The sequence below is a fragment of the Pseudoliparis swirei genome, chromosome 11 (assembly GCF_029220125.1).
Source record: "Pseudoliparis swirei isolate HS2019 ecotype Mariana Trench chromosome 11, NWPU_hadal_v1, whole genome shotgun sequence".
NCBI classification, from domain to species: Eukaryota; Metazoa; Chordata; class Actinopteri; order Perciformes; family Liparidae; genus Pseudoliparis; species Pseudoliparis swirei.
The window spans coordinates 2,464,833-2,480,913 of record NC_079398.1 but is presented as its reverse complement, the minus strand read 5'-3'; the positions used below and the strand labels follow the sequence as shown (position 1 = coordinate 2,480,913).

The window sequence follows — 16,081 nt, the reverse complement described above, 5'->3', positions numbered from 1 at the left end:
TCAGGCTGGCAGCAGGCGCACGTAACAGCAAGCTGCTGTCTGAGTGTTTCTATGTCAAAAAATTTCGCTGCTTCACTCATCTGCTTCACTCTTCCATCCTCCTCCTGTGCTGGTGCACTGCATCACTAAATATATCTTTAAGTTATTTGTGTCTTAGTTAAATGTGCGAATATTTAATTGAATTATTTTCTTTGTATATGTTTGTGTTTTATTTTAATATGACATCCATATTCACAATTGTATGTTGGCAGTGGTGTAAGAAGTCCTCAGATCCTTTTCTTTAATAAAAATAGTAATACGTAATAATAATATGTAAAAAGTCACAGTCCATCAAGATGTTATTTCAATAATGGCTCAGACGTATTATGTATGAGAAGCATATGGCTACTTGCTTCTTTGGAATGTATTTCCAGATATGTTATTAAATTGTTCATAACATTAATGTGGAACAAGCATTTTAATCGAATTGAGGTGGATCTTGCTACATGCTATTGAGTTATATAACAACTTATTTTGTTTGAATTGAACATAAGTTTTGAATGAAAAATCATATCTTTAAAGAACTGGAAACAATACATATTAGATAAGTGCAGTAAAGTTAAAAGAAGATGGCCATATTTCCCTTTGATGTAGAAAGTAGCATAAACAAAAATACTTTAAGTAAATCAGAATCAGAATCAGAATTGTATTTATGATTGTACCATTGTATAATGTACCATTACCTGAAAATTGCACATATATACAGTAATTTAGTATTTCCACCAGTGACTTATTTGCTTTTATTCCTGCATAAAAATACAAAGTGACAGAAAACAACTTATAGGGAGTAACCGTAGTCATATGGCTTTTCTCTTTGACTAATGTCTAGACATTTTACATGGAGCCATGCAATAAATATCAAAGAAATTGCGACTATAAGTACATGTTAAAGAACTGACTGAAAATTTAAATATATTTAAATTAAATGTCTACTAAATAATGATGTCTTTAAATGTGCAGAATTAAAGGTAACTTTGAATTAGTGTGGACCCCTGGGAGAATTATTGACCGATCATTTTAATTATGCTTAGTGTACATTTAAATTAAGATATTTGAATTTAAGATGTCTGAGTAAAATATAATAACAGATATTTAAATTATGAGAACAAAACAAACATATTTAATAAGGTCATGTTTGACCCATGATTAAATGGACCGTTAATATCTTTTATGTACAATAATTGTACATATTTAAATGCTTTTACCATCAACACATCATTGTATTGGCCGTGTAGTTGCATTTCATCCTCACTTGAACACTTGTCCTTGTTTCCTTGACCGACTGCACGTTCCCTCATATTCGAGCTCGAGGGACTGAGCGCGAGAGCAGGAAGTGCTGCTTCAACGAGCTGAGCTAGCTAGCTGGTGGTAGTGAAGCAGGTTAGCTTGGCATTCAACGCGGTCGTCAACATGGGACTGTTCGGCAGATCACCTGATAAATCACCAAAAGACCAGGTGAGTCCTGACCGCTGAATCCCAGGACTGCCTTCGAGTGTTTAGTCCGCAGTCAGACGACAACGTGAACTCCGCATACATAATGTGTTGCTACTTCTTGCTAACTGAAAAGCTGATGTTAGACCCGTTTAACGAAACGAACACTCGCTGTAATCGTACCCGGTGGCAACCATCAGTGTGTGCACCGGTGTTTAATGTTATACGCCGGGTTATGTGCCCCAATAACCGATCAGCTAACCTTGTTTTGGTTTCTGTAGTCAGAGCTAGTAGTTAGCATTCACGCTAACGCTCGTCTGCTTCGATGTAAACAAATCCTGTTTGTGTTCGCGTCGCTGCCACATCGACATGTCACCGTTGTGCATCGCTTTAGTCTGACGCGACACGGATCGCCAAGTTGTTGTTACTTCAACTGGCACATTGTAAACGATGTTTTGAATTTTCAGGTGAATGAATGGTCTCAAAAGATCAGGAAGGAAACGAGAATGATTGACAGACAGATCCGAGGTAAGACACCGTCAACTGTAACAACGGTAGTTTTTATAAAATGATACTGTTTTTTATTGTAAAATGTCTGAAATTATACATTTCATGATCAGTTTATGATTTCTAATTATCTGAAAATAAATGGAAGAGATAATCACAATAGTTTCAAATGGAATTTCTCGTCAGAAAATGGGGACAATTTAGTTTTATAGATCTTAAAGCACATTTGAACTGACGACTGCCCTATCTCATTGGCTCAATAGCATGACAAATAATAAAATAATTTTAGTAAAAAGGCATTAATGACTTTGCACTAGAGGCAGTCCGTCCATAAGATAGTAGATGTGTCGTGTTGCATAATTTAATTATCCATTAAATGCAATTACCTATTTATATGTTATTAGTTTTTGTGTTTTACATAATGGCTTAACATGTTTCTTTCAGATATTCAAAGGGAAGAAGAAAAAGTGAAAAGATCCATTAAAGATGCGGCCAAAAGGGGACAGAGGGATGTGTGTGTGATTCTCGCAAAGGAGATGATTCAGTCAAAACGAGCTGTCACTAAACTTTACGCTTCCAAAGCCCAAATGAACTCTGTGCAACTCAGCATGAAAAATCAGCTTGGTGAGTTTGGGACTTCATAGCCTGACTGATTGGACAGAGGAATATTTAAAGTCATCAGATCTAAAATTCTGGTTTCATCAGAGAAGGTAATGTTCTGCTCTGCACAGTCAGTGAAGGGAATGTATTTTGTGTATTTCTAGCTCTAGTGCGTGTCGCCGGGTCCCTGCAGAAGAGCACGGAGGTGATGAAAGCGATGCAGAACCTTGTCAAAATCCCAGAGATCCAGGCCACCATGAGGGAACTATCAAAGGAAATGATGAAGGTCAGCAGAAGTGTCCAACACGAATGGATGCATTTGACTTGCAATGAAGGGAACGCCGTGGCCGCCATCTACCATTACTCCTTTACAAGAAAACATTGCTGAGCCATGTTATTGTGTCCACTTATTAATCTTTCAGGCTGGCATCATTGAGGAAATGCTGGAAGACACATTTGAGAGCATGGAAGATGGAGAGGAGCTGGAGGAAGAAGCAGAGGAGGAAGTTGACAAGATCCTCTTTGAGATCACAGCAGGTGAAGAAATGTGTTCACCTGAATCACCACAACACATCGTTAACTTGAAAATGCGGAAGGTTATGTTTTGAACGCCGTGTATTTATTTATTTATTTGTATGCGTGTTACTCGCATAACTCAAAAAATATTAAAGCGAATCGCATGCAATTTGGTGGGATGATTGGTTATTATCCGGGGACCATTTGATTAGATTTTTGGATCGATCGGGTCAAAGGTCAAGGTCATGAAAATGTCAAAATCTTCTTTTTACCATAGCGCGGTCAATTCTTATCCAATTGGCATGCAACTAATGCCAAAATGTTCATAATTCAATGCCCAATCTTGTGATATGCAAAGGTATGCGCTCGACCGAGTGCCATTTCTAATTTCATTCCTGTTTTGGTGTCTAGATTTGCTTTAAGTCTGAATCACTTCAAATGAATAATACTGAATGCTCGTGGTTCTATTTGCTTCCTTAGGTGCCCTTGGCAAAGCGCCAAACAAGGTCACGGACGCCCTGCCGGAAATAAAGCCCGTTGCAGCTGCTGCAGCTTCGGAGGACGAGTCAGAAGAGGACATTGAAGCAATGCAGTCCAGACTGGCAGCTCTGAGGAGCTAAGGTGATCTGCCACTGTCCTGCAAAGTGAGTTTACTCACTCCAATAAGGACAGAGACAATTCTGGTGCTGGGTTTACTGTGCCGAGCAGCCTCCAAGCTTCATATTATAATTATTATTTTGCATTATCATTTGGGGTTAACTTTGTGCGATGACAGTTAATGTCTTTAAAAAGCTTTTTTTTTTATAGAACATTTGGTCTACTCGGACAGTGTTTTTGCTTTTTGTCTTTTATTATCGGGGGTAACCCTCGGTAAGTCTTTATTATCCAAAGTCAAACAGAAGGTTTTTTGAAAGTGTATATAATGTAAGTATGAAAAGCCTGCTGTGCCTATAGTGGTTCATCATAATCTTCTGTCCTAAGTCATGGAATGGTGATGGATGTACTTGGGTATTTATGATCCAAACAAGCGAATAATTAACCACCCTGCACTTAAATCACACCCGTGATCACTACTCGGCAGTTGTTCTAATCGGTTTGGGATACATTTTGTAAGCAACAGCTGTTCTCTTTACTGCTAACGAGTCTACGTCATCTGAGACACGAGAGATGGTGGGTGGATTTCTCCTTTGATAGTCTGTACAGTCAATATGTATCTATTCTATATGTGGTCATACATGTTAAGTGAATGCACGCATGCCACCCTAACCCATTTTCTTTGCATTAACATTTAGCTCGTTAAATGTTTGACTGTATCATGATCGAGTTCCTTCTCAGCGCGAAGATGCAGAGGGAATTGATGGGTTGGTTAGTGCAGAACCTATGTATTGTGGAAGTATTGTGCATATAATTTTTCAATGTGAATCGGGAAAAAAATAAGAAAATAAACTTAAGATCAAAGGTTGCCATTGAGCAGACTGGATTACACTTTTTTCTGCAATTACTTGGCATACATTTAGCCCTTCAACATAAAAATAAACAGCAAATATTTGTCTTAATTTAATCAGAAGCTTTTGGGAAATCTCAACCTGCCGTCTTACAACAGCGCCCTCAACCGGTGAGAAAGTGAACTGCATGGAAAATATAATTCTGTTGACAAAATCCTTTCCCCGCAGATGAAGCTGCTCGCTGTGCTGGAAGTATGACTCAGAAAAATCTGTCAATTAATTCTTCTCTTTCCTTTTTATATTGAACCTGACAGACAATGGAAGTAATACTACATTAATCTGTAGTCGTTTTTTATAAAGGGCGAGAAAGATCAAGCCTTTTCTTGTCTTCAAAATGGACAAACGGATTAGATTTCAACCAGTCACAGCACTCCCTCAGCAGCTTTTGTTATTCTTTAACAAAACATTGCCCCTTTTTCTTTGGCTTCAGTATGTAGGCCAAAGGTACAAAAGCTCTAATGAAGCAGTTAGACGAGAGATTTCCTTTCCATTAAGAGCTGTATTATTCTAGTAAATTATATCTGGCTATATTATGACATGAAGCACTGAAACAATCTGTTGATTCAGAGATCAGTCAATTGATATACATGGGCTAACTATTTGATAGTCAATCAATAATATGCATCATGCAACAGCAGCCTGTATTCTCTGGGTCCAGGTTCTGCAATGTGAGGATTTGCTGTTTTATTTTATATTTCACAAGTGACTAATATGGGGTCAATCAATCTGAAGACGTCGTTTGGGTTTAGGGAGTTGTGATAGACAGTTATACTATGATTAATCAAGCATGTCGCAGACTTTTCGATAATGAAAATAACTCCACCCCCATGGGCTTTTGGGCATATTAAAAAAACGGCCCAACTGAAAATATTTGCCTCCAACCCAATCAGGTAACACATACTGATATCACATCTAAACATTAAACCAGACAGCCTCGCCTTCACCCACCTGACATATGTGCAACACTGCCATCTATGGATATGAGTTATCTGAGTTGGTTCTCGCGCATCACGTCGCTGCCCGTGCGCGTACAGGCGCAGCCGCCTGGACGCGCCTGTCATCTGGAGGAAACTCCTCCCCGCAGACAGCGCGTTCTGTCGCCTTTCCAGCGCAATGGTCTCCTGGATCATCTCTAGACTTGTGGTGTAAGTAATGTTCTTATTTCTTACTCGTCGACTCATAATAAATTGTAATTCTCGGTTGTTGCGAGCATTTGAGCCGCGCATTGGCGGTGCCGCTGCGGGCCGGCCGCGCGCTCTACGAGCCCCCGCACATTGTCAAATATTTAATCAGAATCAGACGTCAGCGTGTAAGGACGGCAGACGTCCATTTATTGTGATTTTTACTGGGGAAAAAACAGTCCAAATTTCACCGGATTGCACTTTGCCATTACAGCATCAGACATGTTGAGCAAGGCCGTAAAGACTGAACGGAGCTGCCTGACTCTCACCAGGGTGATCTATCTGCTGCCGTTTTAATTACAGACAGAGGGGACGTGATTTGTCATATATTGTTATCCATGAAATGATGATGTGAGTCACATCCAGAAATCAGAGACGTCTTTCACTGGCAGAAAGCTAAATGTCACAGAGCGGCGAGCTGAACAACAGGAGCGATGATCCCTGTTGATGTACCAGATTGGGAAAAAAACAAAACAAAAGGGATTGGTCAGCCTTCTCAGGTTACAGTGCAAGTTCTTCATGTAATATGACATTAATGCACATGTGTCGATATATTCGCTTTGAATTTAAATGCTTCAGCATAGGACGACATTGAAGTTGTGGTTATTTTTACCTTCTCAAAGTATGAATCAGCGCCTTTTGCAGGAGTATCCCACCAGCAGGCCCAACCTCAAAATAGTGAGACGATTAGATTTAGATTAGCAAGACCGTGTCGAAGAACTGCTTCACAACGTGATCGTGTGTTTCATTGTGGGGTCCAATCTCCAACTAAGATGTTCTGCATGTGATGTGTGTATTCTTCGTGTCCTTGTGCTTCTTAACTCTGTTAGAGTAAGGCCGGGAGGTGCAACATGATGTGGGTCAGTAATTTGATCAGGTTGCGCTCACAGCTGTTGCTGGCTGTATAGCCCTGTCTCTGGGTCACCCACACACCAAAATACATTTAAAGAAAAGGGAGAAAACACATGGACGCTGATTTAACCTCAGGGCTGGATGTTGAGCACCTGGACAGATTGTTTCGCCACATCAGCAGGAATCCATGTGACTTTGTATTGCTGATGTGATGGTTTCCTTCTGGAAGGGAAACGCTGTTGATCTCACCTCCCCACACTCTGTCCATGATGTTATGTAAGCCGTGGCTCTTGATGCTCATATCCGTAAATATATGCATTGAAACAGATAAAGTATTTTCACATATCAACATGGATTCACGAAGACAGAGAAATACACTTGACATTTTAGCTCAGGTATTTTAAAAGAGCCTAATTTGAAATATCTGACGTACGAGCTTTTATTTTCCGGAAACCGAGATTTATTACATTTTAAATGTCTTGATGATTTTCATGCACATTTCAGTACGAGTGCAATGTTACATGATTTGTTTCTGAAGTTGACGGACACATTATTTTATCTTCCAGAATTGTGTTTGGGACACTGTACCCAGCGTACTCCTCTTATAAAGCTGTAAAGTCAAAAGATGTGAAAGAATATGTGAGTATATCATTTGTATTTGAGACAATGCCAAGCGAAACGTTGTGTACTTTAACTATGTTCCACTGCCGTGATCCATTGTAGGTGAAATGGATGATGTACTGGATAATATTTGCCCTATTCACGGCTGTGGAAGTGTTCACAGACATCTTTCTTTGTTGGTAAGTGACTTATATTTAATGTCAAATATTGAATATTATTCCTCTTGACTCTTCATATCACATTTTGTCATCGACATGTAAGGCTTTTTAAAAATTATAATACTTTGTTGAACCAGTGGCTCCATATTTTTTGCAGGATTCCTTTCTACTACGAACTGAAGATCGCCTTCATGGTGTGGTTGCTGTCCCCGTACACTAAAGGCTCCAGCGTGCTGTACAGGAAGTTTGTTCATCCGACGCTTTCCTCAAAAGAAAAGGTGAAAACCCTTCGTTTCTTGGAGCTTCCTTTGCATCCTGATGCAGTTTAGAAACGGTGAAAATATACACTTTAAGTTAGTCCCGCATGGGGTTTTTAACTAATGTAATTTGAGCTTTGCAGATGTGTAGAGAACAAAAAATCCTTTGTGCCAATTCAGTTTTCCGCTTTAGCTGTTGAAGATGTGTTTTCAGGACGGGAGAGAGGAAGTGTCATGGTGTTCCTCCCTTTCTCCTTTCCTTTTTCCTCTCTACGCCTAAGCCGGGAAACACATTAGCGAGTTGGTGAAGATTAGCAATGCAATCAAGAGAATATAAGAAACCCTTGTCAAAACAATGCATAAAGTATCATGGACCATGACGATGACGATGATGATGATGACGATGATGATGACTAACAGTGACACGATGTTCACATGCTTTTGTTTGTCCTTCTTTCAGGAAATTGATGAGTACATCTGCCAAGCAAAGGACAAAAGCTATGACACACTTGTGCATTTTGGGAGAAAGGGGCTGAATGTTGCTGCCACAGCTGCAGTCATGGCTGCGACAAAGGTATGCAGGCTTTGGGTATTAGTTTTGTATTGACCTGGGCGTACAGTAGGAGGTCATTGTTCAAACGAGTAGCACGCATGTCGTGTTGTTTTGCTTTTCTCATAATAAAATATCGGCTTATTGAATGTAAAGTATGTTACGTTGAAAGGATTTATACCCTAAAGATGGTTTATGCTGTAACTATGCTGCTGACACTACCACCTGCTGCGACCTGTTCCAGAGCCAAGGGGTCCTGTCAGACCGACTGAGGAGCTTCAGCATGCAGGACCTGTCTTCCTACCAGTCGGACCCCGTTGGCACCGGCCCGGGCCCCACGCCGCCTGCAGCCGCACCGCAGAAGACCAGGACGATGATGCGCAGCAAGTCGGAGAGCCACAACAAGGGTGAGCGGACATTTCTGCTCTAGTGTTGAGAGTATTGGCCACAATGGTGCCATTATAATGTAATAGCAGTGCACTTGTTTGCGTGTGTAAAAAATATATATAAATATACACTACCGTTCAAAAGTTTGGGGTCATCCAGACAATTTTGTGTCTTCCATGAAAACTCACTTTTATTTATCAAATGAATTGAAAATTGAATAGAAAATATAGTCAAGACATTGACAAGGTTAGAAATAATGATTAATATTTGAAGTATTAATTTTGTTCTTCAAACTTCAAGCTCAAAGGAAGGCCAGTTGTATAGCTTATATCACCAGCATAACTGTTTTCAGCTGTGCTAACATAATTGCACAAGGGTTTTCTAATCAGACATTAGTCTTCTAAGGCGATTAGCAAACACAATGTACCATTAGAACACTGGAGTGATAGTTGATGGAAATGGGCCTCTATACACCTCTGGAGATATTTCATTAGAAACCAGACGTTTCCACCTAGAATAGTCATTTACCACATTAACAATGTATAGTGTGTATTTGTGATTAATGTTATCTTTATTGAAAAACAGTGCTTTTCTTTGAAAAATAAAGTAACCCCAAACTTTTGAACGGTATATAATATATATGTATATATATATATTGTTGTAGGTTTCTGTCTTCCTGTGGCAGATATAGTTTAGAGCCTCTGCTTTCCTGCGTGGCCCCCGGCGTCGGCCCTGCCTTCCTGTTCGGAGCGGGGCCGACACCGTGTGATACAACGCGAGTGTAGCTGGGGGGATTTGTTCCTCGTTTGACATCATGTGGAAACACTTGTTGTTTGTTGTTATCGACTTGGGGTGTCTTGTTTTTCATCTGTTCCAAAAATATGGACATAACATTTAGACACAACTTTTAAATGCTTGGTAATTCCCTCAAACAGCTGACCGCGGTAGTTTTTAGGAGACATTGCTTCGACAGAAATTTACAGGTAATTTATTGGGGACTATTTTCAGCAGCGGATTAATACATGTCTTAGTGCTTTAGTGAGTATTTATGGCAGCAGGATTGTGTATATTATAATTTTGTGTAAATATATTTTTTTAAAGTATCTTACAGAAGGTAAGCTATAAGCATTATTTCATTGTTGTTTTTGGTCTTTTCAACGGATTCGTTGACCACATGAAAAATATATAATATTACAAAAATGGTCCCTTAACTTTTGTGCATTTTTAAACTTCTTTTGGAACAATATTGTGAAATATATGTTTCGGCCTTATTCTGATATTGCATTAAATTCAATAAAAAATTGTCCTGGGTCGTTTGTGCCGCAACAAACGGGCCCCAACTTATCATAACTTCCAATTTGGCTTCCGCTGTGTGGTTCGCAGAATGAACTTGCATAATCCCCGCTAGGAAAAAAATCACATACAACTCGAATAGCAAACAAAGTATTTTTGCTTTAATCGAATAAACAAGAGACGTGTCATTCATTCCTTCCATCAACATTTCTTTCACGGTACAGGACAGGATTTTGACCTGACCGAGTATGAGATGTTGGGTTTGGACCAATTGGACTCCAAGAAGTTGCTGTCCCAGACCATTTCACCTTCTGAGTCTGAAACCAGCACTATCGCGCCCTCACTGACACCCCAGTCCTCCCCACCTTCCACACCCTCTCCACCCCCCTCTCCTCCAGCTCCGGAGCAGCCTGAGGAGGTGGGGAAAGCATCGAGCTCTCCACAGCTCAGGCTGTTTAAGAAGAAGGCTCCTGAGGTATATCGCCTCGTCAACGCAGCTGCTCAGCTGCCGCCTGACTCTAACTGCCCCTTGAGAGTGGCGATTCACCCACAGATTCACTAATTTCTGCTGCTGTTTAGCTAAATAATTCGTCATGGTTCAGTACTTCTACAAATGTGGAGAGTCTGGCTGCCAAAATGATTTCTGCACTGATGAAGCTTAACCGTGTTGTGTTTAGTTCAAATGAATGTGTGGTCTTTCTCTTGCATGAGTGCAGTTGCTCACTTGATTGGAAATGGTTGACACACTGACATGGATTCCAGTGTATTTCAGCCCTGAAAGTAACTTCTATATTCATGGAAATGATTCTGCACAATCAGTCGCTGGAGTAATTGGGTGTTCGTTAATTCATTTCAACAGCTAATCTCAGTTTCTTTGACACGGTGATGCGAAATGAAGTAGCACTGTTTGAAGGATAATGCCAGTAGTATTTATATTTGTCTTATTCTCAAGAAATTCCATGAAAAGAGTATTGTTTATGTAGCTGAAGACTGATCTAGCTTATTCCACTCTGCTATAGACTCAAACTGCATGGATATATATATATATAATGGTCTTTTTAGGAAACAAAATACTTGTGACCTGCTTTTAAAGACAAAGGTCTTTAGTAGGAATCAATGTGTTGTGGGCGCTTCATTCACAGAGAGTGTGGAGGTCAGGAAGTCTCGAGAGACAAACTTAGTTAGTTTTGGTCTTATCTTGGGATTTGTTGACAATATGCAAAAAAATACTAAGTAATGCCAGCATCCGTGAAACATTGTGCAAATCGTTGTAGCTCGCACACTAACCTTTGCTTTTCTGCTCCCTTGCAGCCTCCTCTTAGACTCTTAAGGCCTCTCACAAGATCCCGGAGGGCCTTCTTCGAACAATGAAGCCATGTGAAACTTCCCTAAAGACTACTGACGCTGCCTTTGCTGCAAGAAGTAAAAATACTGAATGGCCAAAAAGTACATGACTAAAGCAGCCTTGCTTTGGAAGAAGGTATTACCAAAGTGACCTATGATGACCCCTCTATCGATAGTATATGGCTCATGATTTAAAAACAATGCATTTGTGACATTGAGATCGTACAAATGAATGAATGGGCTCCACGCTGATACACATTTTGAGTTTGTGGGTTATTGAATATGTATTTATGTAGTTTGTGTACTTCATCTGTCTGATTTGATTGTTTTTATGTGTCAGATTTGGGTAGGAAATTGCATGTGTGTCTTCCCCCTTAATAGTACACTGTTTATTGAGCAGAAAGTACTGTCACTGAATAGTTAAACGGGCATTGAGAGAAACATGGTCACCCTGAGAGAATGTGTTTAAAGCAAAGGATCAAAAGAAAAGGCTGTTTTTACCCCAGTTCAATATCAAGAAACATTTGTGATAAACTGAGTTCTGCATTGATTCATTATTACATTAAGGTATTCAGGAATCACCCAACAACCTATTCCGAGATGAGACAACCTACCTTGTGAACCCTGTTATAATGAAAGGTCAGACAGCAGCGGCAGGTAATATTCAGTTATTTGCCTCGATTAAAGCCTTAATGCGAGACATCAAAACACAAAATGTCCCCCCCCCCCCCGTGATATAAGTATTTCTATCACAACTATGTTCACATTAAACAACCATTTTGCACTATGTTTATAATATACAATTGCTGCCCTAAATACTCTGAAATGGCCAAAATGTACAACAATAGTAACTGAATATTATCCAAAATAAGTATACTGTTATTTGCTTAAATCTTCTGTGTGAAATAAATAATTACTTTGTAACAATTCATAGCATTTGCATCACGGATAAATGAAGTCACTATTTCAAGAAGTTTCCTTAGTAAAGCAGACAATTAAGAAAAAGTCCCTTTTAGCTAAAGCAGAAAGATGAGAATGTATTTACTGTATATCAACGTGGTTCTTTTTCCATGTTTTAAATCACTGTGTCATGTTCTGTTAAGTGAGCAACACGAAACCGATCTTACCTTCTACCTGCTTAGTTTTTAGAAGGGACTTATTTGCAGGTTTATAAACTTGCCTTTAGGTAAACATTGCATGGTGATACTTTGTTTTCATTCTGTACTTAACTCACTGAGCCTGAATCACAGCCACATTTTACACAAAGTATCACCGTGTTGGCCGTCCGCTGCAGATTTATAGTCGTCTCGTCGTATCTGTATCATTAGGGTGGTTTGAAACAAAAGCTTCTCAGGTACAACTTCTCTGTTTACACGTCATTCACTCGGATGTCGTCGATACACTTATGCTCAAAATGTCCTTTTAATGGATGAAAAATGTAAAAGGATAAATCTGACTGTCACAATATGATTATAAGCGTTCGTGCTGAGGGGATTTCCTCTATTAAGTCATGCAAAGTAAAGGAGAGAAAAAATGATGTGGCGAAATATCGGATTTGTAAACGTGTGTGAAACTCATCGTTGCATGATGTTTGTTAGTAATTTGTATGAACATTGGATTTCTTAAATGATTTTCTTTAGATGCCTGTCTGGTAATCAATTGTCATTTTTGGTTGTTTTGTTGAAAGAATATGAAATGTAACAACTACACGTTGGCTATACAAATATATGAATAACGTCTTTACGAATAAATTAGCCACTGACTTAAAAAAATGAGTTGACACCACTTAAGTTACGCTAATACATTTTGTTCTGGCAGGCCAGAATATCAAATCACTTACATTTGAACTTGATTGTGAAATAAAACAAAGCAGGGAAGTGGTACCATGATGGTTCATTTGTCCGTTTATTGTTCAAACTAGGTGAAATATTTCTGTTTAAATCGAGCCATTAAATATGAAGCAAGACTTTAACTGTGTTGATCTTTTTTGTGTTCATCTTAAAACGGCATTTAAAAGTAAAGAATACATATGATTTTATTACATATGTAACATTAATACATTATATTCAAAACTGAAAACAAGATGTCGCTACATGACGAAGCAAATTACGGTTTGAAATTGACCCTATCGTGGTATTTCAGGTATGGATCATCAAGAAACCAGTTCCTCCTTTTCCAAAAAGAGGTCGTCATTTTATCCAAAAGCTTGGTCTGTGTTTTGCTGCAGAACACATGCTCCCGCAGGCGCTTTCGTCGGGGAGCATTCTTCTTCCACAGTTTCTTCTTGTAGCCAGCCTGTTTACACATAAACAATAAGTCAGCTTGGAAACACTGTTTTTAAACCCATTTTACCCCCCAAATTAACATGTTAAATGTTGAACCCCAAATCTAGTGTAAGAAACAACCATTATAGCAACATGTGAATGCATTTCATTCTCAAAACATTAGTAGGTATAGAGTCATGTCATCTAAAACAAATATTAAAAGGAAAGTAAGTTTAATTTGAGAAAATCGTTTTCTGTCTGTTTGACTGACAGAATGTCATTCATCACCTTCATAGTGTGTGAAACTTTAAATTTGTAGCCACGGCATTTTATCAACATGTTATCTATTCGGTAATATTTAAAGACTGCTTTTGACTGGGGTCCAAAATTTATATTTTAAGTCACCAAATAAAACAATTACATTAAGTTATTAGTAATAAAAGTGTACATCCAGAGTCTGTGAGGACTCTAGTTGGAAGGAAAGAAACGGAAACGGTTGATCTTGGAAGTTCAGTTAAAGACGCGTACCTTGCGTCTGATCCAAAGGCCACAATGCAGCCTCATGAACCGGTCCGTCACAGATTTAACAGTCTTCCTCTTGCCCTTCTTCAGACTGACATACGTCAGACTTCTGCTTGGTTGTTGAGTCAGACTGAGAATGAGTGGCGATACCCTGCAGCCCCACAGGAAGCAGAGTTCGTTTATGAAAGGTTACATTCACTTAAATTACAAAACAATATATTAGAACAACACACATAAGTTAGTTTATTTTGATCACGTTTTGATATTTCTCTCAGAGTACTCGCAGTACCCACTGCGGGACGAATAAAGGAATATCATATCATACTCACTCCACTCCGGAAACAAATGTTAACCCTCCTATTACCTTTGGGGTCAATTTGACCCCATTCAATGTTTAACGTCTCTAAAAAAATATTTACATCATTTTTTTGCTTCATATTTGATGACTTTTCCTAATTTATTGGGAACAACTGAGTAAACATAACATTCACATGATGATGTGTTTTCACTGTCCTGTACACAACTTGTACGCATCGGTGTTCTTTGGGGTCAATTTGACCCCAGGCTGTTTTTCACTGTGTAAAAAATTTCAGAAATATCAACTTTTTCATTTATTTAAAGGGATATTTAGGTAGTCAACAAGCAAACAAAGTACCTGACACTTAAACTTGGGAAACAATATTCATTCTAATCATTTTCTGGAGTTATTAATTGCTGGGGTCATAAAGGGTAAATTTGAAGGTAACAGGAGGGTTACGAGTAGCATTTTGATTGTGAGGATTAAGTTGTTGTCGATATTCAATCATTACAATAAACTCGTCAAACGGACCAAACGTGTGGTTGGTGACACGTTATAATGTAACGCGCGGTCCCTCACACGAGAAGCAGTGGAGCTTAAAGGGGAGACGTGTGTGTTAATATAACCATCACACTGTGAAGGGGTTACAGGAGAGGACTCCTGGCCCCGTACCGTTGTAGGATGTTGTAGCGGGGCGTCAGGCTCGCTGCAGCCCGCAGAGGAGCGCGGACCGCGGCTGCGGCAGCGAGGCAGACAGGCGGAAGCCGGACGAGGCTGGAGGACCGACAGAGCTGCGGTGCCTTTGAACACAGAGAGCCCGACAGCGGCCTCAGCAGCGCTGCGAACCACAAGGACGCCACGGAAACACGGGAGATAACAGTCTTCGTGTAAGCAACTTCACGGACTATCGGTGCTCACAAAATACCGTTATATTACTAAAAATGTACGGAAATAAACATGTATGATTGTCAAATTGTAGATACACACCAGACATCCTTCTCGCTATGGCGGCCGCCATGTTTTCTCCTGAGTTCTGGAGTAAGTACGGAACCCTGTTGGGACAAATTTCAACGTGATCGCATTCAACGTTAACGACGCATTACCGCCACCTAGGAAATGTTACTGCAAGGACACGTGTCCGAAGAGTAATCCCAACATAGTTCAGTTCAGTACAGTATTTTGGAACTTGTTTATTGTCCTAATGTAATATAAACTGTTCGTACTTTTGACCCAAGTACATTCATTTGCCACTTAAATTATGTTATTTATACCTGAGCTTGTACAATATGATGTGTTGTTAAAGGCCTGTAATAAACTGTTACAGCTGTATCTGTCTACTTCATGGTTGTCACACTGTGTACACATATTTGTCCGATCCAGATACGTGTCATTGGTCACGGTCTCCTGTTGGAAAGCTTACATAATGTGGAAATAATTGTTTTGTGCTGTGACCGAACCACAGTCTTACTCTACGAGGGGAATTTCTCTCAGCCTTTTCTGTCTGGTAAACCTTGCAGTATATCCACTGGATAGATAGATTGTTTGATAGCATGATACGCACATGTGAAACGAATCCCACTAACAACACTCCTATTCCCTTTTAAGAGTACAGTTCAATTTCCCTGGAACTGCAAATTTAATGCAGACGTTAATGTGAGACATTAATTAATTAATCATATCATTCTATAATATGCCATAAAACATCTGCTGTAAGGAAGGCCTATAATGTGCATTAAACCTCTCATTTGTGCTCTAG

At 39.4% G+C, this 16,081-nt stretch overlaps 3 protein-coding genes across 5 annotated transcripts; 2 read left to right on the top strand and 1 right to left on the bottom strand.

Annotated features, from left to right (window-relative positions):
• The first annotated feature begins 1,349 nt into the window (after window positions 1–1,349).
• Window positions 1,350–4,555, top strand: chmp3 (charged multivesicular body protein 3). Its single transcript, XM_056425520.1, has 6 exons — window positions 1,350–1,494; window positions 1,938–1,998; window positions 2,422–2,601; window positions 2,742–2,863; window positions 3,000–3,114; window positions 3,574–4,555. The coding sequence occupies exons 1-6, from the start codon at window positions 1,450–1,452 to the stop codon at window positions 3,711–3,713; spliced, it is 663 nt and encodes a 220-aa protein (XP_056281495.1). The 5' UTR covers window positions 1,350–1,449; the 3' UTR covers window positions 3,714–4,555.
• An 84-nt stretch (window positions 4,556–4,639) lies between these two features.
• On the top strand, window positions 4,640–13,213 carry reep1 (receptor accessory protein 1). 3 transcript variants are annotated; one of them, XM_056425518.1, is made up of 8 exons: window positions 4,640–5,743; window positions 7,198–7,270; window positions 7,355–7,431; window positions 7,568–7,688; window positions 8,128–8,241; window positions 8,462–8,624; window positions 10,122–10,372; window positions 11,209–13,213. In XM_056425518.1, the coding sequence occupies exons 1-8, from the start codon at window positions 5,712–5,714 to the stop codon at window positions 11,266–11,268; spliced, it is 891 nt and encodes a 296-aa protein (XP_056281493.1). In that variant the 5' UTR covers window positions 4,640–5,711; the 3' UTR covers window positions 11,269–13,213. The 3 variants fall into 3 exon arrangements, with proteins under 3 accessions (XP_056281493.1, XP_056281494.1, XP_056281491.1); XM_056425519.1 differs by lacking the exon at window positions 4,640–5,743 and adding an exon at window positions 6,756–6,907 and having other exon boundaries at window positions 10,296–10,372; XM_056425516.1 differs by lacking the exon at window positions 4,640–5,743 and adding an exon at window positions 6,756–6,907.
• On the bottom strand, window positions 13,116–15,392 carry mrpl35 (mitochondrial ribosomal protein L35). Its single transcript, XM_056425521.1, has 4 exons — window positions 15,313–15,392; window positions 14,998–15,163; window positions 14,034–14,178; window positions 13,116–13,536 (listed from the first exon to the last, which is right to left on the bottom strand). Exons 1-4 carry the CDS (start codon window positions 15,341–15,343, stop codon window positions 13,348–13,350), a joined length of 531 nt encoding a protein of 176 aa, XP_056281496.1. The 5' UTR covers window positions 15,344–15,392; the 3' UTR covers window positions 13,116–13,347.
• Between the last annotated feature and the right edge of the window lie 689 nt (window positions 15,393–16,081).

What these genes read in the sequence shown, in the direction of transcription:
- chmp3 (XM_056425520.1), top strand. Translation starts at nt 1,450, where the DNA reads ATGGGACTGTTCGGCAGATCACCTGATAAATCACCAAAAGACCAG. An exon ending in CAGCATGAAAAATCAGCTTG is followed by an intron (nt 2,602 to 2,741) that starts GTGAGTTTGGGA and finishes GTGTATTTCTAG; the next exon opens with CTCTAGTGCGTGTCGCCGGG. An exon ending in CCTCTTTGAGATCACAGCAG is followed by an intron (nt 3,115 to 3,573) that starts GTGAAGAAATGT and finishes TTGCTTCCTTAG; the next exon opens with GTGCCCTTGGCAAAGCGCCA.
- reep1 (XM_056425516.1), top strand. Translation starts at nt 6,843, where the DNA reads ATGGTTTCCTTCTGGAAGGGAAACGCTGTTGATCTCACCTCCCCACAC. An exon ending in CGCTTTCCTCAAAAGAAAAG is followed by an intron (nt 7,689 to 8,127) that starts GTGAAAACCCTT and finishes TCCTTCTTTCAG; the next exon opens with GAAATTGATGAGTACATCTG. An exon ending in GTCGGAGAGCCACAACAAGG is followed by an intron (nt 8,625 to 10,121) that starts GTGAGCGGACAT and finishes TTCACGGTACAG; the next exon opens with GACAGGATTTTGACCTGACC.
- mrpl35 (XM_056425521.1), bottom strand. Translation starts at nt 15,343, where the DNA reads ATGGCGGCCGCCATAGCGAGAAGGATGTCTG. An exon ending in CATAGCGAGAAGGATGTCTG is followed by an intron (nt 15,164 to 15,312) that starts GTGTGTATCTAC and finishes TGTGGTTCGCAG; the next exon opens with CGCTGCTGAGGCCGCTGTCG. An exon ending in GCCTTTGGATCAGACGCAAG is followed by an intron (nt 13,537 to 14,033) that starts GTACGCGTCTTT and finishes ATGTGTAAACAG; the next exon opens with GCTGGCTACAAGAAGAAACT.